This window comes from Heteronotia binoei, chromosome 11, assembly GCF_032191835.1.
Source record: "Heteronotia binoei isolate CCM8104 ecotype False Entrance Well chromosome 11, APGP_CSIRO_Hbin_v1, whole genome shotgun sequence".
In the NCBI taxonomy this organism is placed as follows: Eukaryota; Metazoa; Chordata; class Lepidosauria; order Squamata; family Gekkonidae; genus Heteronotia; species Heteronotia binoei.
Window position 1 is genome coordinate 77,389,064 of NC_083233.1, and position 22,741 is coordinate 77,411,804.

Here is a 22,741-nt window from a genome sequence, read left to right on the forward strand (position 1 = left end):
GCTCCAGGGAATTCAGCCCAACTTGTTAAAAACAGCAACCTTGTCGCTTGTCCCTGAGGCAGGCTTGTGGTGGGATCCCTGTATTTTAGATGAGAGGCAGGACCAAGAATTCACAGGCTTGCCTGAGGCCACCTAGCAATTTCATGGCAGTTAACCATTTTCTTAGAGCCGTGTAGCGACTGACCAGCCGGCAGTGCACTCAAACTGAGGCATGACATTTCCCAGTTTGGTGTAGTGGTTAAGTGTGCGGACTCTTATCTGGGAGAACCGGGTTTGATTCCCCACTCCTCCACTTGCACCTGCTAGCATGGCCTTGGGTCAGCCATAGCTCTGGCAGAGGTTGTCCTTGAAAGGGCAGCTGCTGTGAGAGCCCTCTCCAGCCCCGCCCACCTCACAGGGTGTCTGTTGTGGGGGAGGAAGGTAAAGGAGATTGTGAGCCGCTCTGAGACTCTTCGGAGTGGAGGGCGGGATATAAATCCAATATCTTCTTCTTCTTCTTCTTCCCGTTCAGCTGGAAGCCCAAGCGTGCTTGAATCAAAGGGGTTTCCCCACATTAGCATGTATAGGGCAGATGTGTCAGCTAATTATTGATGGAATTGCACCCACCCTGTTGTGGCTTGGTTTTGCAGTTCTGAAAGCCCCCCAAAACGAGATCAACTGGGATCAGGCTTCACTCGGGGCAGAAGGAAACAAGGGAAAGAGAACTAAATGGGTAGTTTGGAAGGAGGAGCTGTTTTGAGGACAGCCCGGGTGATACAGTGATGGTTGCTGGGAGAGGGGGGCCGGGGCAGCGAGGGAGGTCTGCAGCCCTTTCTGTGGGTGTCCTGCTGACCTCCACCCATTAAAAGCTGAATCCGACGAAGACGGAGGTTCTCTATCTGAGCTGGGCTGGTCCGGGGGGGTGGGGAGATCCCTCTGCCAGCTCTTGACGGGGTGTCACTAATACCGGCCAATGAGGTCAAGAGCTTGAGAGTGCTCCTGGAGCCCTTTCTTACAATGGAGGCCCAGGTAGCAGCCACTGCTAGACCCGCCTTTTTTCATCTTTGGCAGGTGCGGCAGTTGGCCCCTTTCCTGGAGCGCGACGACTTAGCAATGGTGATCCGCGCTACCGTCACCTCAAGAATAGATCACTGTAATGCTCTCTACATGGGGCTACCCTTGACGCTGACTCGGAAACTGCAGCTAGTGCAGAACGCTGCAGCGCGGCTGTTAATGGGGCTCCCCCGGTGGGAACGCATTCGGCCAGTGCTGAGAGAGCTGCACTGGCTACCTATTGTGTTCCGAGTCCGTTTCAAGGTGTTGGTATTGACCTTTAAAGCCCTCGATGTTCAGGGGCCTGTCTTATCTGCGGGACCGCCTTTCCCCACACGTTCCCCGGAGAGCACTGCGTTCAGGGACAAAAAATCTGTTTTCCCTCCCTGGACCAAAGGGGAGGCTAAGTTGTGGCAGACGCGAGCTAGGGCCTTCTCGGTGGCAGCACCAGAACTGTGGAATGCTCTCCCGGAGGCCATAAGGGCCCTGCAGGATCTCTCTACTTTTCACAGGGCCTGTAAGACTGAACTGTTTCGACAGGCCTTTGAGATCTAACCGGGAGAGAACTGCCATCCTACATCATTATAGAGTACCATGATCATCATTTATATTATATTATATTGTAGTGATACAGCACCATGAAATAAAATGTTTTTAAATGTTTTAGATAATTTTAAATTGTAGTTTTTTATTGGTTAAATTGTAAAAAATGAATGTTGTTAGCAGCCCTGAGTCCGCTTGCGGAGAGGGCGGGGTAGAAACTTAAAGTAATTAATAATAATAATAAAAAAAATACGCACAACCCAAAGGTTACAGTGACCAAAATTACTACATTCTAATATACTTAAACATACACAAACATGTGAGGACATAAAGTGGCAAACCAGCAAAGTCAATATACGAGTCTGTTTCAAAAGAGTCCAAACAAAACTCTCAAAGGAGTATAACAAAGAGCAACTTGTAACTCTTGCTTCGATGAGTCTTCAAGGAATGGCTTCCTTTACTTCTTATTTCCTCAAAACAAGACAACTTGAAAAGTATCCATTTCACTCTCTTCTTCCAGTAACCATTAGTTTCAGTCCATGTAAGTACATTAGAAAAAGGACACGTAATCTCAAAAGTTTCTTTCAAATCAGTATCCGCCCTAGAAGGCTCAAGGCTTCCCTCATTAGCTGACCCCAAAGACGGCTGTTTGGAACATCCATCTGATTTACGCTAATAGCTAATTCTGCAGTGTATTTTTTTTTATTTTCCGTTACTTCTCTTGCTAAATTTAAATCTTCCAGTTAAGTGAATAACTAAAGTTGTAGCTTAACTAATACTGCGCTTAGCGGCTGCGTTCTGATTTGTGGCTCTTGCTGCTTGTGCTCCATTTTTGCAGACCGACAATCTAGTAACGCTTCCCTGGAGACCTTGCTGGCACTTCTTCAGACCGAAGGGGCGAAGATCGAGGAAGACACTGAGGTAAGAGGAAGAAGCCTGCTGGATTTGTGGTGCTTCCTCTGGGCTCTTGTCACAATCCGCAGCACTTCTGCGGAAAGGAGGATTTGTGGCTTGGAAACAGGTGTCTCCTCCTACTTGCCTGCATGTGCCTCTGGTCACAGGAAGAAGAAGATGATATTGGATTTATATCCCGCCCTCCACTCCAAAGAGTCTCAGAGCGGCTCACAATCTCCTTTCCCTTCGTCCTCCACAACAGACACCCCGTGAAGTAGATGAAGATATTGGATTTATATCCCGCCCTCCACTCCGAAGAGTCTCAGAGCGGCTCACAAACTCCTTTCCCTTCCTCCCCCACAACAGACACCCTGTGAGGTAGATGAAGATATTGGATTTATATCCCGCCCTCCACTCCGAAGAGTCTCAGAGCGGCTCACAATCTCCTTTCCCTTCCTCCCCCACAACAGACACCCTGTGAGGTAGATGAAGATATTGGATTTATATCCCGCCCTCCACTCCGAAGAGTCTCAGAGCGGCTCACAAACTCCTTTCCCTTCCTCCCCCACAACAGACACCCTGTGAAGTAGATGGAGATATTGGATTTATATCCCGCCCTCCACTCCGAAGAGTCTCAGAGCAGCTCACAATCTCCTTTACTTTCCCCCCGCCCCACAACAGACACCCTGTGAGGTAGATGAAGATATTGGATTTATATCCCGCCCTCGACTCCGAAGAGTCTCAGAGCGGCTCACAATCTCCTTTACCTCCCCCCCTACACACAACAGACACCTTGTGAGGTAGATGAAGATATTGGATTTATATCCTGCCCTCCACTCTGAAGAGACTCAGAGCGGCTCACAATCTCCTTTCCCTTCCTCCCCCACAACAGACACCCTGTGAGGTAGATGAAGATATTGGATTTATATCCCGCCCTCCACTCCGAAGAGTCTCAGAGCGGCTCACAATCTCCTTTCCCTCCCTCCCCCACAACAGACACCCTGTGAGGTAGATGAAGATATTGGATTTATATCCCGCCCTCCACTCCGAAGAGTCTCAGAGCGGCTCACAATCTCCTTTCCCTTCCTCCCCCACAACAGACACCCTGTGAGGTGGGTGGGGCTGGAGAGGGCTCTCAGCAGCTGCCCTTTCAAGGACAACCTCTGCCAGAGCTATGGCTGACCCAAGGCCATTCCAGCAGGTGCAAGTGGAGGAGTGGGGAATCCAACCCGGTTCTCCCAGATAAGAGAGCTATAGCTGACCTAAGGCCATTCCAGCAGCTGCAGGTGGAGGAGGGGGGAATCAAACCTGGTTCTCCCAGATAAGAGAGCCATGACTGATCCAAGGCCATTCCAGCAGCTGCAGGTGGAGGAGGGGGGGAATCAAACCTGGTTCTCCCAGATAAGAGAGCCATGACTGATCCAAGGCTATTCCAGCAGCTGCAGGTGGAGGAGCGGGGAATCAAACCCGGCTCTCCCAGATAAGAGAGCTATGGCTGACGCAAGGCCATTCCAGCAGGTGCAAGTGGAGGAGTGGGGAATCAAACCCGGTTCTCCCAGATAAGAGTCCGCACACTTAACCACTACACCAAACTGGCTCTCAAGGAGAGCTTGAACAACGGCTCCTTGGGGCGCGTGGGGAAGGTTATCTGTCTCCAAGGTGCGAGATCTCTCTTTGAGCCCCACTGAATCCAGTACCCAGACCTGGGGCTTGGACCAGAGAGTAAAGGCCAGGATTGTTCACCTGAAGCCAGATGGTTAATTTAGAAGATTTGTATGCTGCCCTCTCCAGAGACTTTGGCTTACAAGGTGAAACAGTGCAGTACAAATGGCAGTAAAATTATCATAACAACTCTCTCCCCCTCCCCACCCCATGGCAATCACAGCAGTCAAGAGTTTTGTTTTTCAAGATGCAGCTCTTTTCTACAAATGCCAACATTGTGCTTTTGGCCCTTTGCTCCCTTCCCAGAAAGAGTCGATTTGGTGTAGTGGCTAAGTGTGTGGACTCTTATCTGGGTTTGATTCCCCACTCCTCCACTTGCAGCTGCTGGAATGGCCTTGGGTCAGCCACAGCTATCGCAGGAGTTATCCTTGAAAGGGCAGCTGCTGTGAGAGCTCTCTCAGCCCCACCCACCTCACAGGGTGTCTGTTGTGGGGGGAGAAGACACAGATTGTGAGCTACTCTGAGTCTCTGATTCAGAGAGAAGGGCGGTGTATAAATCTGCAGTCGTTGTCTTCTTCTTCCCCAGCCTAGGTTACCTTTAGGAAAAGGAAAGGTTCCCTGTGCAAGCACCAGTCGTTTCTGACTGGTACCAGTGTACAATGGAATAATTACAAAAAATCACTGGTCAACAATAAAGATATTCACACTCTCATTGTGTGTACATGCATTTGATTTAGTGCAAATATAAGACAAAATAGAACAAAGGAAGACTAAGATATTTGCACTCCCCCAATTCATGCACTTTAAAATTTCTACATAGGAAACAGCCTTAACAAAGTTCATAAGTAAGTGCTATAGGGTGGAGTCCTTAAAGGTTCCGCTTGTGACGTTATAATGGAGAGAATAAGGAGGAACCCTATAGAAAAGAGCCCTCACGTTTCGCTTGTCTCACACTTCATCAGCCTCTTTTCTCACCATTTTCCAGAGCCACAGTAACTTTATTTCAGACACGGATCAACGCACGCTCTAAACCTCTGCTGCTGGTTACCTTTAGGAACTGAGTCGTTATTGCGTGTGCTCAGTCACCCTTCCTGTCTCTGGGGCTCAGCGAGCTCTTCCTCATTTCAGCATCCTCTTAGTCACAGTTGCAAGTGGGCACATTCCCTCCACTTGAGTTTGCCAGCAACACTTGGGGGGGTGGGGAGATTCAGTTTGGCCAGGAGTACAGTATGTTTCATTATCAGTATTTTTCATATTTATGCACATGAAAGCATGAACTGCTGGGGCTCATCTGCTCAATGCTCCACATCCTAAGAATCTCAGATTTTTTTTTAAAAAAAATCTTGTTGCAGTTCCTGAAAAATTTCCAGATTTGCAGGCTGCACTTGCCGAAGGCTTTAATCAGAAAGCGTCTGGTGGAGACTTCTCTTTGGAGGTCGTGGGAGCTGAGAGCAGCAGGGCTCCGTGTCATCTTCAATCCTAGACCTTTCCCCAAACTTGAAAATACATAAATCTTAAAAAAAAAACAACAACAAACCAACACACGCACAGGAAAAATCAAATATTGCATAGAGGGAAAGTGGGGAAAAAACAAAAGGGGGGGAAGTGTGTGTGTTTGATCCCTAATTGTGGCATCTTGGCTTGTGATGTTCTTCACGTCCCTCTGGTCACAGGAGAGTTTGAACAACAGCTCCTTGGGGTGCGTGGGGAGGATTTTCTGTCTCCGAGGTGTGAGGTCACTGTGTCGGCATATCTTGGGGTGGGTGGGTTACAGTTAGGGCATAAAATCCCATTGAGCTGGGCAGCTGCTCAAGCCCCCAACAGACTTATCGTCCCCTCGATCACGAAGGAATGATAGTTTGTCCATTCTTCTAGCCCAGGGGCGGCCAAACTTGCTTAATGTAAGAGCCACATAGAACAAACATCAGATATTTGAGAGCCGCAAGACATGATCGTCAGATGTTTTGAGAGCTGCAGGACAGGACAGGGAGGGAGGAGAGGGTGGAAAGAAAGCAACTTTAAATGCATTCTCCAAACCAGCTGACTGGGCAGTGGGGGCTTCGAGAGCCACGCAATATGTGTGAAAGAGCCACGTGTGGCTGCTGAGCCATAGTTTGGCCACCCCTGTTCTTACCCAGCCCTGCTGAAACCAGGCCTATTCAAGCTCACAGCCTCACCCCTATTTGCTTGATGTACACAATTTATTCTAAGTTCACACTTTGTAGCTGGGAGGGTCTTAGTGTGGGTTTATCTAAGCTGATGATGGTTGGACTAGATGACCCTGGAGATTAGGGGGTTGGACTAGATGACCCTGGAGGTTTCTTCCAACTCTATGATTCTATGATGAAAGCTTTCCTCTGGTGCAAGGAACCTCTGCTGACACAGGTACCCATTTTGCTGGCGGAACGGGCTCTTGCATGGGCAGGGGCTCTTCTTGCCGGAGGATTGTGCTGCCATTAAACTGAGTGGAGTGGCAGGCAATGTTCCCTCTAAGCTGCAAGGGTCTTGTGAGCAAAAATTCTACTTTGTGAGCTACTGGCATTGAAGTTCTGAGCTCCTGGCATTAAAGCTGTGAGCTCCTGCATAACTTAGTGTGTTCTGGGGTCATCTTTCCTGAGCTAAGACGAAAATGTGTGAGCCGGAGGTTACAAATCTGTGAGCCTAGCTCATGCTAGCTCAGCTTAGAGGGAACACTGGTGGCAGGATACAGTCTGTGCTGTGCTACTTGTGCTGGGATGCCTGTTTGACCGCTGTTGACGTTTTGAACAGGTTGCCGCAGCAGCCCCACGCCCAGCCCAGCAGCCTTAAAAGCCTCAGCTTCCTGCCCTGCAGTGAATTTTTGGAGGTTTGCCTGAGGAGTTCCCTGTTAAATATTTCCCCCGGTAAGCATAGCCTGTGGCCAGGCAGCCCTGCAAACACCTTGGCTGGCTGCGTGGAAAATGATGTCACGGCACATTCCTGTCTCCAGTAGACAGTGAAGCACCAACCTAACCCTGCTGCTGGAGGTGCCCAGAGCAGCAGCAGCTTCCGGCTTCACAGGTTGAAGAGCCTTGTCAGTCCGTTCGTAGCAGAGGAAAAGAGCAAGGGGTCCCAGAGCACCTTAAAGACGAATGAAATTCGTGGCAGCTGTTGTAAGTCATAAGAGAAGCCATGTTGGATCAGGCCAATGACCCATCCAGGCCAAACCCTCTGGGTCACACAGTAGTAAAAAAAAAACCCCAAGTGCCATCAGGAGGTTCACAAGTGGGGCTAGAAATCCTTCCACTTTGCCCTTCTCCCCAAGCACCAAGAATACAGAGCCTCACTGCCCCTGACAGTAAGCTGTGGCTAATAGCCACTAATGGACCTCTGCTCCAGATGCTTATCCAATCCCCTCTTAAAGCTGGCTATGCTTCTAGCCACCACCACCTCCTGCGGCAGTGAATTCCACGTGTTAATCACCCTTTGGGTGAAGAAGTACTTCCTTTTGCACACTTAACAAAACTGCACACTTAACAAAATTTGTGGCAGGGGATGTGCTTTCATGAGTCACTGCTTGCCTGCCACAAATGTTGTTAGTCTTTCAGCCACTCCTGGACTTTGACTGTTTTCCTCCGGTTTTTATGGTGTGGTTTGAGTGCAAACATGGTGGGTGACCAATACTGTCTTATGAGCAAAAATTCCACTTTGTGAGCTGCTGGCATTAAAAGTGGTGAGCTGCTGTGTGAATTAGTTTGCTCTGGGGCCATTGTTCCTGAGCTAAGGCAACCACATGTGAACCAGAGGCTAAAAAGCTGTGAGCTAGCTCACACTAACTCAGCTTAGAGGGAACACCGGTGGTGACCCCTGTACATTTAGCATTACACCAGTATGCCTTGCAAGCAAGCCATTTAAAAGTTCAGTATCTGATATATCCGGTGAAAGGGCCCTCGGTAGGCAGGCAGGCTCTGAGGATGCAATTGTGAGGCCTCTGCCTGATCCCCTGGCAAGCTGATGCTGCTCTGAATACAAAAGCTGGGGGAGGGCCACACCCAGTGTGGTGGAGTGATGAAGAGGAAGAGCCTAGGGTCTGGGGCAGGGGTGGCCAAACTGTGGCTTGGGAGCTGCCTGTGGCTCTTTCACGCTTATTGTGCGGCTCTTGAAGCCCTCACTGTCCTATTGGCTGGCTTGGAGAAGGCATTTGTCTCTTTAAATCACTTCTCTAAGTCAAGCCAGCTGGCAGCTTGGAGAATGCAATTAGAGTTTATTATTTGATTTATATCCTGCCCTCCCCACCAAGGCAGGCTCAGGGCGGCTTACAACGTAAAAAACATAGAACAATAAAATTAATAAATATTAAAATACATATTCAATAATTTACAGTAGTTAAAACAATTAAGACAGAAGAAACAGAGACAGTCTGTTGATTTGGTGTTAATCTGATGGTGACGGGCTTCCTCCGAAGTTCTTAAATGCCAGTCAGTTGTACGCTAACCAGAAGAGGACAGTCTTGCAGGCCTTGCGGAACTGCCCAAGGTTCCTCAAGGCCCTCACTTCATCCGGTAACTGGTTCCACCAGCAGGGGGCTGTGATTGAAAAGGCCCTATCTCTGGTCGATTTCAGTCGGGCCTCCTTCGTTAAAGTTGCTTTCTTTCCACCTCTCTTTCCTTCCTCCCACCCCTATCTATTTGCCTTCCTCCCTTGACTGACAGCTCTCAAACATCTGATATTCATGTCTTGCGGCTCTCAGACACCTGACATTTGTTCTATGAGGCTCTTAAGCAAGTTTGCCACCCCTGGTGTGGGGGAGTCAGGTCCCTAACCTGCCCCTAATGATATGGACACTGTTTCCTCTGCTGCAGCCTCAGCCATGTGCAGGATCAAAGGCCCTTGGTGTACTCCACCTGTCCGTCTTAACAGCCAGGAGCGTTAGACTTTGATTAGAATGTGCAAAGGGCAGCACTCCCTAATAACAATTCTTTCCATCTCTGTGACAGAACATGGCCGAGAAGTTTCTGGACGGCGAAGTGCCATTGGACGCCTTCATCGACGAATACCAGAGCCAAAGAAAACTGGCTCATCTGCGGCGTGTAAAAATCGAAAAACTTCAGGAGATGGTGCTGAAGGGGCCGAGACTCCCCCTGGCGGCACCGCCTCAGCCGAGAGCCACCGAAACCCCACCAGCGCTTCAGACTGCGGAGGCAAACGCCCCTCCTTCAGTTATGCCTCGGCGGAATCCACCCCCACCACCTCCAGCATCGCTGGTCCCAGCAGGACGCTTTCCTACTCCCTTTACAGCGGCAATGAATGCTGGACCAGCTGCTCCCTATCCAAGCCACCCATACCCTCTGCTTCCCCCGCGAACGGGAGTCCCTCCCGTCAGTCAGATGCCGCCAGCGGGATATCCAACTCCGTTTGCATCACAGTTCCCACCAGCGCTGCCCCAAAGACCGCCACCTCGCCTGCCACCCAACCCTGGCTTTATCCTACAGTGAATATGCCATCGGACCCAGAGTCACGTATTGGTGCTTTTCTCTTTATCCCCTAACTCTGAGACTCGGGCTGAAGAAGCGGTGCGAACCTCCCCCTTCTTCGCACGTGATTTCAGAAGAAGTTCAGGGCGACAACCAATGATGCATCGACGCGTTCGACCGTGTTTTATCTTCTCTTAACGAATCGGCATCTGCCCGGCTCTTGCATGGGAGACGGTCGGGCCCGCTGAATTTTTTGTCTCTCTGGTGAAACATTTCACGTATAAACGGAGTCTGGAGCGACTACTTCGGCCGAACGCCTGCCTTTCTTTCCCCTTGGGATCTCGTTTCCTTTCTGACTCCGAGCACAGGGAACTGCAGGCCACCGATTCCTCGAAAGAAACCTCTGTTCTGATATGCAACACGCCAGCCATTGCAGAAGCGCTCTGCCCGGGAGACTGCAGTGGGAAACCTTCCTTTGAAACAGGCTGTTAGCCCGGTCCTCTCTGTGCCTGGTGCTTGGGATACATGCTCTGAAAATTATCATGTAGGTTAGAAGTTTCAGCGGCACCTGATGAGGGGTGGGGGTGGCAGTCACCGCCAACACTGATGTCATACCTTTGGTTTCGGGGGAGTGGGGTGTCTGCTTTTTCAAACCACGAGAAATCAACTCTTAAACTTACCGACCTCCAGAAAATCTCAGGATGTCCAAAACGGTGAACGCAAAATAACTTTTCCTGCTTTTGAAGGGTGACTAAAATTTACACGATGAGTGCCATGTTGAGAACGCCCTGCAATCGCCCCCTCTGATCAGCCCCGTCTTTAATATTAGTCTCTTGGTTGTGATGTAGCGGCATAGGATCTCCAAAACTGAGGCCGTATAAGTTTCCCCACCACGGCATGAAGGCAAGTGGCTCTTATTTAAAAAAAAAAAAAGTTAATTTCTTATATTCTTTTGAGATCAGCCCAGTTCTCATTCCTTGCATCTGCATTCCTGTCATTTCCTGGCTCTTGCCAAAGGTGCTTCCCTCATCCCCAAGAGGACTAATTTGTATGTGCTTAACCGTCACTCTTGCTTCCTCCTGCACCAGGAGAGATCTTCTTTTGAAGCCTCTCTGTTCTTCCAGAATTTGTTAGTTATCTAATACCCACACCCTTTTAAACATCTTGCTGGTGAGCTCTCTTCTCTATATCAGGGGTGGCCAACGGTAGCTCTCCAGATGTTTTTTTGCCTACAATTCCCATCAACCCCAGCCAGCATAGCTAATGGCTGGGGCTGATGGGAGTTGTAGGCAAAAACATCTGGAGAGCTACCGTTGGCCACCCCTGCTCTATATATAGATTCTTGTCGGCTAGATTTTTTTTTTAAAAAACCCACTTTTTGCACTCATGACAGCTTCCTAGTCTGAAATTGCAACGTCTGTTTAAATGTGGGATGAGCCCTGACGGTTTTGTGACTCGAACACCAGCTAAAGAATACACAAGGTGGCATTTTTCATTGCATAAGCGATTCTTCAGAGAATTTGGTAGAGGGGAAGTTGTTTTAGAGGATCACCACGGCCATTGTTCATCTGGGTGTTTTGGGCTGCTGCCGGTCGGTCGTTCAGAAGGATTTTGGAAGGAAACAATTTAGTGCTGAATCTGAGGGTTCCACCCCCCCCCCTTTAAATTGGCCATTATCTTTAAAGCAGACCACCCAAGCCAGGGGAATTTTGTTGATGGGTTGGTGTAAATGCTTGCCGTTTTCTGCTCAGAACTGCCAGGTTAATGAGAAATGCCCAGAAAATGGCAAACCTCGTGAAGTCAGACTTGATAAGCATTTCAGGGTTCCTGTAGTAAAGCTCTGTAGAATCCTTGCCTTCCACACACAGACCTAAGGAATGTGTGTTGTGGAAGAGCGCCAAGCATGAGGCCGTCTCCTTTCCCTCTCCTAGTAATCTGGCTAGGAAAAGGAGCCTTTGGAACTGTGACCTGTTAATTCTTTGAAGGCTTTTAAAGCCAGATCCATGAGATCCAAACTCAGTGAGATATTGGTGCAAGAAAGCTTTGGTGAGGGAGGGCAAGGGGGAATGGAAAGGAAGTTAAAAGTTCAGCCAGGCCTAGTTGACGCCATATTGCTGTGGAAGAAGAGGTGTCGTTACCTGAATGCAGGTCTTAGGACATTGTGTGGGAAGATGGATTCATGTGGGGTCCTACCCCTGAGGCACAAGTACCTCCGTAATGATATTAGCTAGCCTTATTCTGTTAAAAGTGTCCCCCCCCACCCCCTAATAACGGTGGACAAGGCTGACCCCAGGAGCACTCGTTGGTGAGGAAGTGGTGGAGATAAAACTTTTGTCAGTATGAGCAGATTGCTTCCTGGAAATCCATGCAGCCTCCCCCTCCGTTCAGGAGGTGGGGGTGTGAAAGGGGCAGCCGGGCACTGGAGAACTGCTTTCTCCCATCAGGTGTTAACAAGGGCTGCATTTTTCAAAGCTCACAGACTGCAAGAGCGTGAAGCTGTTGGATCTGTGCATTAATTATCAGCCTGCCTTATTGTTTTATCATGGAAGTTTCAAGCGGACTTGTTTTCAACAGGATGCATTTTTCGGTTTGCTATATATATATATAAAAAACCCACCTGCAGTTTGCCATTCTTGGTTTCAACACACTCGTAGCTTCTTTTCTTTCCTCTCTTTATCACACGGCTTCTCCTCCCCTAACCTGTTGCTAACTTTTATTTTTGGCGGCGCAGAAGCAAAGCTGCATCAGTTTAGTGCAGCCAGAGCCCGTTTGTCTTGCCTCATGTTGGACCTTGTGATCTCTGCTCCCTTCTTTGAAATTACAGGGGTGAAAAAAATGCAAACCACTTAGGCCTGTAGGCCCCCCCTTTCTTGAAGCCATAACCTTTTGTGTCGGAGGGGAATTTTTGGAACTCTTCTTATCTTCAGTCGGACTCGGTGTATCACTGAGTTGCCATTTCTCTTTCGGAGGCCAGTCAAGTTTCTTTTGGAACAACCTCCCATCTGGAGACGGGACTCTGAAGCTAACGCTGCTGGGACCCAGGAGCTTGTAGTTTGTTGGATCCGTAGGTGTGAATGAATCCATCCCTGTTACTGCAGCCTTAGCTAGAAGGAAAGCTGGCTCCTAGAGACTCAATGACTAATGAAACCTGGGATATTTCAGTACTCCATGGATGGCACATGATCTCTTCCTTCTTTCTTGCCTCCCTTCCTTTCCCAAACAAAGGTGTCCCTCTACTTGCTCAGCACTGCGTATCCATTTCAGCTTGATTCTGGCACGGTGAACTGTGCATTGTTTTGTCCTTGTGATTTTCTCTGCTGCTAATCGTACTCCGAAAGGCCTCCAAGGTCACGGCTTGGCGAAATGACTTTGCAAAAGGATTTGGTTTCTGCAAAGAATGGAGATCTGTTTGTAATTGCTTCTTGCCTGACTGCTCCAGGATATGGGGATGATCCCTGTGAGTCGGTTCTGCCTCCAGAAAGATGTCTGGCTGAACGAATAAGACGCATGACTCGGCTCGAGTAGCTTTGGTGGGTCTTTTGGCCGGTGACGTCGGACTTTTCCAGAGGTTTTGTTCAGATGCATTTAGGCTGGGAAGTTTGCTTGCAAAAGCAGTCTCCTAACAAAGGCTGCTTCCGGTAATTATGTGTTAAAAGGCATTAAAAATCGTTCTGGAAGCTCAGTAGAAGTTGAGCCAGATGTGAATGTGGCCCATTTCAGTGCGAGCCAGTTATGTATGTTACTCATTCAGTGTGTCAAGGAATCAGCTCCATCTCCTTTAAAAAAAAAAAAAATGGCACTAACACAGCTATTTTTTTACTCTTTCCCCTTAGAGTTTCAACTCCTGTGTGGCACAAAGGACTCTTTGGTGCTATAATCTTATCTGCTGTTCAGAATTCCTTAACAGGGTTACTAATTATGTCTTCCTGCCTTTTCGAAAACACATCTCTTTTCACATTAGAAATGTAGTCTTCTTGTAATCTCTCATTATATCACGTTTTCTTTTCCTTTCAAGCAGTTCACCGTCCAGGAAAAAAAACAACAACTTCCATTTCAGGTGTTGTCGAAATGGAAGGAGAAAGACCACTTGCCCTGGATCTGGTGCAGAACAGCAAAAGCAACCAAATATTCGGGAACTGGATTCTCTCAGGCCTTCTCTAAAGAATGCTAAGAATTGTAGTCTGGGGAGGTGGGTGGGCGAAGTGACTTGGCAGATTCCCAGGGGTTTTTGAGGAGCCATGATTGGACAGGTGTTTTAAACCACTCACATTTTGTTGGGTAGACGTTGCCTTAGTCTGTACAACCAGAGACACTTTCATACGTAAGCCGACAGTATACATCCTGGGTAGTGAAACAGCATATTTCAAGCATAAAGACAATTGTGAGGGGCTCACTTGCAAACTTTGTACTGAATATTTGTATACTGTCTGGAAACGTGGGGCTGGGTGGGGGGGGCTAATATGGTCCAACTGTTTCTTATCAGGAAATAGTCTAAAATATTTTTACTATTTTTTTTAAATAACTAAATTTTTACAATTGCCGAACCATTCAGGGATAACGCTGCACAGAAAAGCCACACGATAAACAATTTTTTCTATCTAGAAGCAATGTATTGGGGGGGGGGGGGGAAGGTGGTGGATGTGTGCCTTAGGATCACTGCTTATTAGGTGAGAGGTGGGGGGGCAGCTACATATCTTAATCCAGTGGTTATTCGAAGCTATCCTTTCCTGTCCTGTAAGCTCTTTTTTGTGTCGGGAGTATTTGGTTTGTTTGCTGCCAAGCCCTGACGAATTGGACCCGCAGTCAGCAAAGAGCTCAGGGGCACCATCAGTCTGTCTCCCAAGTAGCTAGGGAGCATGGCGCTGGCGTGGAGCTCCTCCCACGGCGCACATAAATGTGCATTTCCTTGGGACAAGGAAATCTTTCTCCGTCCCTTCGAGCCCTTTGTTTTTGGAGCCCCTAGATTCGCGTGGTGCGCCTTGAGGTGCATGCAGAGCGGCTGCTGAACCGATGGTAGACTAATCACTACAGGTGGGAAGCTGAACGCCCAAGTCAAGCTGTGAAATAACTAATATTTTGAGAACACAACGCAGCCTGCGTGAGAGAGCGCCGGACTTCGCCTGGTTACTGTTTTCTCTTTGTGCCGTTAAAAAAAAAGAGAGAGAGAGAGGAGTCCTAATCTGGTTTGTTGTCTCAATGTGCAGATGTTAAGTATGTTTTAGGATAAGGAAAAGTTGCATGCAAGATTAGGACAGTAACAGCCCGCTTGGAGCGGAGGCGCATATGCAGAGGGGAATGCCGCAGGACGTTCTTGTCCTATAGGTTATCTTTGGAAAACCAGAATTGCTGCACAGGAAGCAGCGTGGTTAGTTTTGTGCCAAGATGCAATTTAAAAAAAAATAGTAATCATGGGGTTTTGAACACCTGCAAGTGGCAAATGCTGCCGAAAAAGAATTTGTTCTTTTGAGAGAGAGAGAGAGAAAAATAACAAAATGATCACGGAGCTCCGAAGTTAACCTGGTGTTAAAAGGGTCCTGATGATTTTAGTGCCCATCTTTGGCTGATCTATATATGAAACTTAGTGAGTGCGTTTGTGTGTGTTCAGTATACCTGTAACGTACAGTTAGTGGTGGTTAAAATTAGTTCTCTTTTTTTTTAAAAAAGAAAAAGAAAAATATCTTGAGGTGAAGGAAGCCATGGACCCTTAGCTGGGTTTTCTGAGGGAAGAAATAGCCTCTTTTTAAAAATGCGACTGTCTTAATTGTCCACATGGCTGGCCAGGACTGCACAGTATGTTAGCTTGACGTTACTCCTTGCCCATTTCTGGACTTGTACGTATTGCGGAAGAAGCGAGCGAAGCTTGCCGACTTACAGCTTCATCGTTCCGTGCGAGTGGCAAACGCACAAGGGGTCTTCTCACGCCCGCTCTTTTGTGACCTCGCGGGGGTCCTAAGAAAAAGAACTGTGTTTAAAGCTTTGTGTGAGGCTGGCAGTGTTGTGGTCAGACTTGGAATGAGGGGGGTGGGGGCAGAGGTACATGAAGCCTGATCTCCTTGGTTAGGGCGAGTGGGATCGTAATCCTGAGTAGAGAGTGGGGTGGTTTCCTGGGGCATTGAAGCCTAGCATTCCAGTTGCCCTCAGCTGGTTCCTTGGCAATTCCGGATGTGTTAATAATCTGCGTTTCTTCAGTTAGCCCCTCCACCGCAGGCCCCAAACGCCGAGAAGCTACTTCCAGAAGGCCCGCAACAGAATGTCCCTTTGTGGTTGCAGGGCCGTTCCCTCACGCGTAACAAGAAGATTTCCGCTTTTTTTGTGCTGCGTCACTGACGGGAATGTGGCTGAACATCCCCAAGTCCGAGGCTGCTCACTTTTCTTGTAGGTTTTGGCTGTTTTAAGATTTGCAGTGGTTATGGAATAAAATCCTAGATTTTGTACACACGGTCACCGCTGAGTGTTTTTTTTCCCTTAACGACCTCTTCTCTGCCCAGTTTGTTGTTTGAACAGCAGCCTTCTTCGTTTTAGGTAGGTTGGAAAACCTGAGCTGGGCATCTTGTTTCACATTCTGGCAAGGTTCGGCCCCCATGCCTGTATTAGGCAGCAAGTGGTAACCGATGTTCCCTCTAAGATGCGGAGTCTTGTGAGCAAATATTCCACTTTGTGAGCTACTGGGGTTAAAGTTGGGAGCGCCTGCATAAATTAGTGTGCTCTGGGGTCATCCTTCCTGAGCTAAGACAAAAATGTGTGAGTTGGAGGCTAAAAATCTGTGAGCCAGCTCACGTTAACTCAGCTTAGAGGGAATACTGGTGGTAACTCATGTAGAACCCAGCTGCTTGCTTAAGAGGCCCACGAGTTATCTTGCTGTCTTATTCCTAGACCAGTGTTCCCCAGCCTGTGGGTCAGGACTCAAAGGGGGGGGGGGGAGTCATGGGCCAGCCATCTCTAAGGACTGCCCCTCCTCCATTGCTCTCTTCGGTATCTTAGAAACCGAGATCTCATCCTGGAAACAGCATCTTCCATGTCATATTTTAGCTCAGGGGTGTCAAATGTCTGGCCTGTGGGTCTGACTCAGCCTCCAGAGGGCTTCCATGCAGCCCACTATGGTCTGCTTCCTTCTCCCTCTCCTGTTTCTGTCATCCCCATTTTTGTTCTCCGTGGGATTGAGGTAAGACAGCCTCTCCTTGCTCTTCCCCCCCTCCTTTCCCAAGGGAGGTGTCTCAGTCAATGGAGGAGCTTGGCTTTGTAGCTCTGCTGTGTGACTGAGAGCCTGGCAAAGCTAGAGCTGCGCCAGGCAATCTCAGTCGCACAGCAGAGCTACAGAGCCAAGCTTCTCCATTGGCTGAGCTGCTCTGGCATCCCCCTCCTTTGGGGAAGAGAGAAAGAGAGACACTGCTTTGCCCTGGTGCCTCAATCTCATGGGAGAAATACGAAAAAGCACCTTTAAAACATTCAAGGTAAGAAAGAGCTTTTTGCCTGCCCCTCCTCCCCACTTGCTCAGGCTTCATAATACAGGCAGGCATGCCTTTTTTAATGATGCTTGTTAGCCCCAGTAGAAAATGGATTGCTGAAGCAGATAGGTACGAAGGTCAGCTTTGCCTAGAGCACGAGTAAACCTCCGTCCAGCCCTGGGCAGTCACCATTCCAAAAAGGGCCTTTGGCCAGTGTGTTGGCACCCAGTGTGAGAACAGACTTTAAAAAATAAAAAAGCCTGGTTCATTTCCAAGAACAAAACCGGAACCGCAGAAAGACAAATTTGAGGTAACTAGTCCATTTTAATAAGCTACATGGGTCTGTTAACAACAACTTAAGCCTGGGAACTGCCCCCCCCCCCCCGAATCAAAACCATTTCCCTGTCCTCTCCCCTCCCCCCACCCCTCATATGCATATTGCTACAAATCACATTGAACAACCCTGGCAAGCCAGTTTTCATCCCCAGAAATTCAGGTTTAAAACATTTAAAACTGTGTAGCTTTTTCCGGAAGTCTTCAACCCCCAGGTGCAGTGCAGCTGTCTTACCCTGCTTCTTTCCTTCTCTCTCTCTCTCTCTCTCTCTATATATATATATATATATATACCCAATTTCTTTTACACATATAAAACCGACAATGGGAAAGAACGTCTCTTCCTCTTGAAAATTCTCCTATTAGCTTGCAGCACGGACACTACAAAATAACCTTGCCTACTTAAAAAAAAAATAAAAATTCACATTGCTTAAAAAGATCTTTGTACTACAGTAATAGATACACCAACGTTTACTCCAAAAAAACTTCCTATTGCTTATAAATAAGAGGACTTATCTGATGAAGGCCTCCCCTTTTCACTTACAACGCCCTCAGCTAACCAGTAGCCTGACACCACTGCAAGAAAGAGATTCCTGGACTAGAGATTAGTCAGCTGCACCCGGTCCGGGATGCCTTCTCGTCTCGGGCAGAGGACAGAGAAATTTCAGCATCAAGGCCAAGGCCAGACAGAAGGCAGCTTGAGGGTTAATCCGATCGGCATCTGTTTAAAACACAGACATGTAATGGCTTTGGAATGTCTACACCGCAGGGGGGGGCTTTCCTGAGCGCACTCCCCCCCCCATCAAGAGGCAAATTGGTGCCTGAGAAGTCTTTGCCCTCCACCAGAAATCTATGAATTAAGTTACTGCAAACTGCACAATGGGACACGGTCCCCCAATCCCCCGGGCCAGCAGGAAGGATCAAGACGGGTAGAAGATGAACCCTACAACAGCCCTGGGTTTGTTGTTCTGCTGCTGTCCTCCTTCCAGGTGCAAGGGAGTACCGCTTAGAAGTTCACAAGCTGGGCCTGGTACACACCATCTGCCTCTTCCAGCTAGAAAAGAGAAAAAAAATTATAGCAGTACACATAAGAGAAGCCATGTTGGATCAGGCCAATGGCGCATCCAGTCCAACACTCTGTGTCACATAAGAACATCAGAGAAGCCATGTTGGATCAGGCCAGTGGCCCATCCAGTCCAACACTCTGTGTCACATAAGAACATCAGAGAAGCCATGTTGGATCAGGCCAGTGGCATCCAGTCCAACACTGTACACAGTGGCCAAAACAAACCAGGTGCCATCACGAGATCCATCAGTGGGGCCAGGACACTAGGAGCCCTCCCACTGTTGCCCTCCCCCAAGCACCAAGATTATAGACCATCACTGCCCCAGACTTAAGAAAGTAAGAGAAGTCATGTTGGATCAGGCCAATGGCCCATCCTGTTCAACACTCTGTATCACACAATGGCCAAAAAAAACCAGGTGCCATCAGGGGGTCCAACAGTGGGGCCAGGACACTAGAAGCCCTCCTACTGTTGCCCTCCCCCAAGCACCAAGAATACAGAGCATCACTTGCCCCAGACAGTTCCAACAATATGCTGTGGCTAAGAGCCACTGATGGACTTCTGCTCCAGCTGTTTATCCAATCTTGAAGCTGTCTATGCTTGTAGCAGCCACCACCTCCTGTGGCAATGAACTCCATGGGTTAATCACCCTTTGGGTGAAGAAGTACTTCCTTTCTAACCTGACTGCTCAGCAATTTCAAGGAGTGCCCACGAGTTCTCACATTGTGAGAAAGGGAGACAAGTCCTTCTTTCTTTGCCTTCTCTATCCCATGCATAATCTTGTAAACCTCTTATCATGTCACCCCTCAGTCGACATTTCTTCAAGCTCAAGAGCCCCAAACGTTTTAACCTTTCTGCATAGGGAAAGTTACACACTACAGCAGGGGTCTTCAACTATTTTGAACCTATGGCTCAGAACTACAAAATGGCTGATGCCACACACATTAAAACGTAAGTAGAGCCATGTCAGATCAGACCGATAACACAGTGGCCTCCCTGTTACCTCAAGGGTGACCACAAACAGGAAGGCTGGTCTAAGAAGGCAGACTGCCTCTGGTATGGGAAGAAGCAGATATCCATTGTGACCAATACTCCCTCTAAGCTGTGGAGTCTCGTGAGCAAAAATTCTACTTTGTGAGCTACTGGCATTCAAGTGGTGAGCCACTGCATACCTTAGTTAGCTCTGGGGCCATTTTTCCTGTTTTTAAACAAAAAAAGGCTAAATAAACTAATTCACACTAACTCAGCCTAGAGGGAACAAAGTAGGAGATGAAGCATGCTTAGAGCACACGAAACCTTCCATTCTGAATAAAACTGTTGGTCTTAAAGGTGACACTTGACTCCTGCTTTGTTCTACTGCTTCAAACCAACGCAGCTGCCCATCTGGATCTATCTTAGAAGGTGCAGTAGTAGCCACAGCTTCTGCACAAAGGAACTGTCTGGATCCTTGCTGTGAGTCGTCTTAATTTGACACATGAGGTTGGGATAAGCAGTTCAGATGGACCTTGCAGCCCAGACTGATGTCCTAGACCAGGGGTGGCCAACGGTAGCTCAACAGATGTTTCTTGCCTACGACTCCCATCAGCCCCAGCCAGCATGGCTGATGGCGGGGGCTGATGGGAGTTGTAGTCAGAAAACATCTGGAGAGCTACCGTTGGCCGTCCCTGTCCGAGACCATCTTTTTTGCCTCCCAGCAGTGGACTTGCTAACGGCTGCATGGTGAGACGTACCTCAGGGCCTTGCCTGGGGTGGGCAGGTTTCTGGGCCACAGGTGGCTTCTTCAAGGCGCCGGGCTTGCGTGCCACAGCGGGCTTCCCTTCGTCGGTGTTCTCCGCGCAGATGCCAGCCAGGGCATAATGCTGCCGCCGGAGCTCTCCGAGCCGCAGCCTCTCGTTCTCCAGGGTCTTTTCCAGCTCCAGCACTTTTACCTGCAAATGACAAAATGTCCCTTCGCATTAACCAGGCAGGGAGGGAGAGGGGCACACTAGCTAACAGACAGGCCATGATTTGTAGGGAACTGTCCCCTAAGGGACGGTGGAAGACAGGAGGGCCTGGCGTGACGTCGTCCATAGGGTCGCAAAAAGTCAGACTCGACTGTGCAACTGAACAACAACAAAAGTCCCCTAAGGAAGCCGCAGATGGCAGATTTCTTCATTTAATGTGGGTAGAATCATAGAAGAGTTGGAAGGGACCTCCAGGGTCGTCTAGTCCAACCCCCTGTACAATGCAGGAAACTCACAAACACCTCCCCCTAAATTCACAGGATCCTCATTGCTGTCAGATGGCCCTCTAGCCTCTGTTTAGAACCTCCAAGGAAGGAGAGCCCACCACCTCCCGAGGAAGCCTGTTCCACTGAGGAACCGCTCTAGCTGTCAAGAAGTTCCTCCTAAAGCTGAGCTAGATTCCTCTGTTGATTCTCCTCCTCCTTCTAATCATAGAGTTGGAAGGGACCTCCAGGGTCGTCTAGTCCAACCTCCTGTACAATGCAGGAAACTCACAAACACCTTCCCCTAAATTCACAGGATCCTCATTGCTGTCAGATGGCCCTCTAGCCTCTGTTTAGAACCTCCAAGGAAGGAGAGCCCACCACCTCCCGAGGAAGCCTGTTCCACTGAGGAACCGCTCTAGCTGTCAAGAAGTTCCTCCTAAAGCTGAGCTAGATTCCTCTGTTGATTCTCCTCCTCCTCCTCCTAATCATAGAGTTGGAAGGGACCTCCAGGGTCGTCTAGTCCAACCCCCTGTACAATGCAGGAAACTCACAAACACCTCCCCCTAAATTCACAGGATCCTCATTGCTGTCAGAGGGCCATCTAGCCTCTGTTTAGAACCTCCAAGGAAGGAGAGCCCACTGCCTCCCGAGGAAGCCTGTTCCACTGAGGAACTGCTCTAACTGTCAGGAAGTTCTTCTTAATGTTGAGCCAGAAACTCTTTTGATTTAATTTCAACCCACTGGTTCTGGTCCTATCTTCTGGGGCCACAGAAAACAATTCCACACCATCCTCTATATGACAGCCCTTCAAGGACTTGAAGATAGTGACCATATTACCTCTCAGCTGCTTCCTCTCCAGGCTAAACGTGCCCAGCTCCTTCAACCTTTCCTCATAGGACTTGGATCTCCAAACCCCTCACCATCTTTGTCGCCCTCCTCTGGACCAATTCCAGCTTGTCTATATCCTTAAACTGTGATGCCCAAAACCGAACACAATACTCCAGGTGAGGTCTTACCAGAGCAGAGTAAAGCGACACCATCACTTCACGTGATCTGGACACTATACTTCTGTTGATACAGCCCAAAATTGCATTTGCCTTTTTAGCCACCGCATCACACTGTTGACTCATGTTCAGCGTATGGTCCACTAACACCCCTAGATCCTTTTTGCACATACTACTGCTAAGACAACTACTGTAGACACTCGCAAGAGATGCCCCACTGGTCCTTTAACTTGTGTCGCTTGTCACATGGGAGTACCCAATTTGGTGCCCCAGAAGGCCAGCGCCCTAGGCGTAGTTTGCCTAGTGGCAAGGCCGGTCCTGCATGGAGCTGGGTAGGACCCCAGTGCGGCTGATCAGCATCTCCTGGGTGCAGGCAGTCTCTACACCCATACGAACAAGAAGAAGACTGCAGATTTATACTCCGCCCTTCTTTCTGAATCAGAGACTCAGAGCAGCTCACAATCTCCTATATCTTCTCCACCCACAACAGACATCCTGTGAGGTGGGTGGGGCTGAGAGGGATCTCCCAGCAGCTGCCCTTTCAAGGACAATTCCTGCCAGAGCTATGGCTGACCCAAGGCCATTCCAGCAGCTGCAAGTGGAGGAGTGGGGAATCAAACCTGGTTCTCCCAGATAAGAGAGCTATGGCTGACCCAAGGCCATTCCAACAGGTGCAAGTGGAGGAGTGGGGAATCAAACCCGGTTCTCCCAGATAAGAGAGCTATAGCTGACCCAAGGCCATTCCAGCAGCTGCAAGTGGAGGAGTGGGGAATCAATCCCGGTTCTCCCAGATAAGAGAGCTATGGCTGACCCAAGGCCATTCCAGCAGTTGCAAGTGGAGGAGTGGGGAATCAAACCCGGTTCTCCCAGATAAGAGTCCGCACACTTAACCACTACACCAAACTGGCCCAGAGGAGTACTCTTCTGGTGGCAGCAGCCACACCTCTAGAGTATGAGACCTCTTTGAAAATTATGACCTTAAAGATATTTTCATCTAAATTTCACAGTAACACCACCTCATGACTATCTCAAAGGCCTACGGTACCTGTGACTCCATTTCCTCCTTCTTGAGTTTTATCAAGGACATCCCAGAGAAATCCATGGTGTCTGGCGGGAACAGAAA

At 48.7% G+C, this 22,741-nt stretch overlaps 2 protein-coding genes across 2 annotated transcripts in view; one reads left to right on the forward strand and one right to left on the reverse strand.

Moving 5' to 3' along the window:
• The window catches only part of VPS37B (VPS37B subunit of ESCRT-I), a 36,763-nt gene extending 26,255 nt beyond the window's left edge, over positions 1-10,508 (forward strand). Inside the window, exons 3-4 of the mRNA XM_060250134.1 lie at positions 2,414-2,496; positions 9,087-10,508. Coding sequence (XP_060106117.1) covers positions 2,414-2,496; positions 9,087-9,584 — 581 coding nt within the window. The 3' untranslated portion in view covers positions 9,585-10,508. The remainder of the gene's footprint in view (positions 1-2,413; positions 2,497-9,086) is intronic.
• A 7,104-nt stretch (positions 10,509-17,612) lies between these two features.
• HIP1R (huntingtin interacting protein 1 related) overlaps positions 17,613-22,741 on the reverse strand; it is a 121,837-nt gene continuing 116,708 nt past the window's right edge. The window contains exons 30-32 of the mRNA XM_060250135.1: positions 22,664-22,725; positions 20,136-20,333; positions 17,613-18,395 (exon numbers count right to left, since the gene is read on the reverse strand). Of these exons, the coding sequence (XP_060106118.1) occupies positions 18,348-18,395; positions 20,136-20,333; positions 22,664-22,725 (308 nt within the window). The 3' untranslated portion in view covers positions 17,613-18,347. The remainder of the gene's footprint in view (positions 18,396-20,135; positions 20,334-22,663; positions 22,726-22,741) is intronic.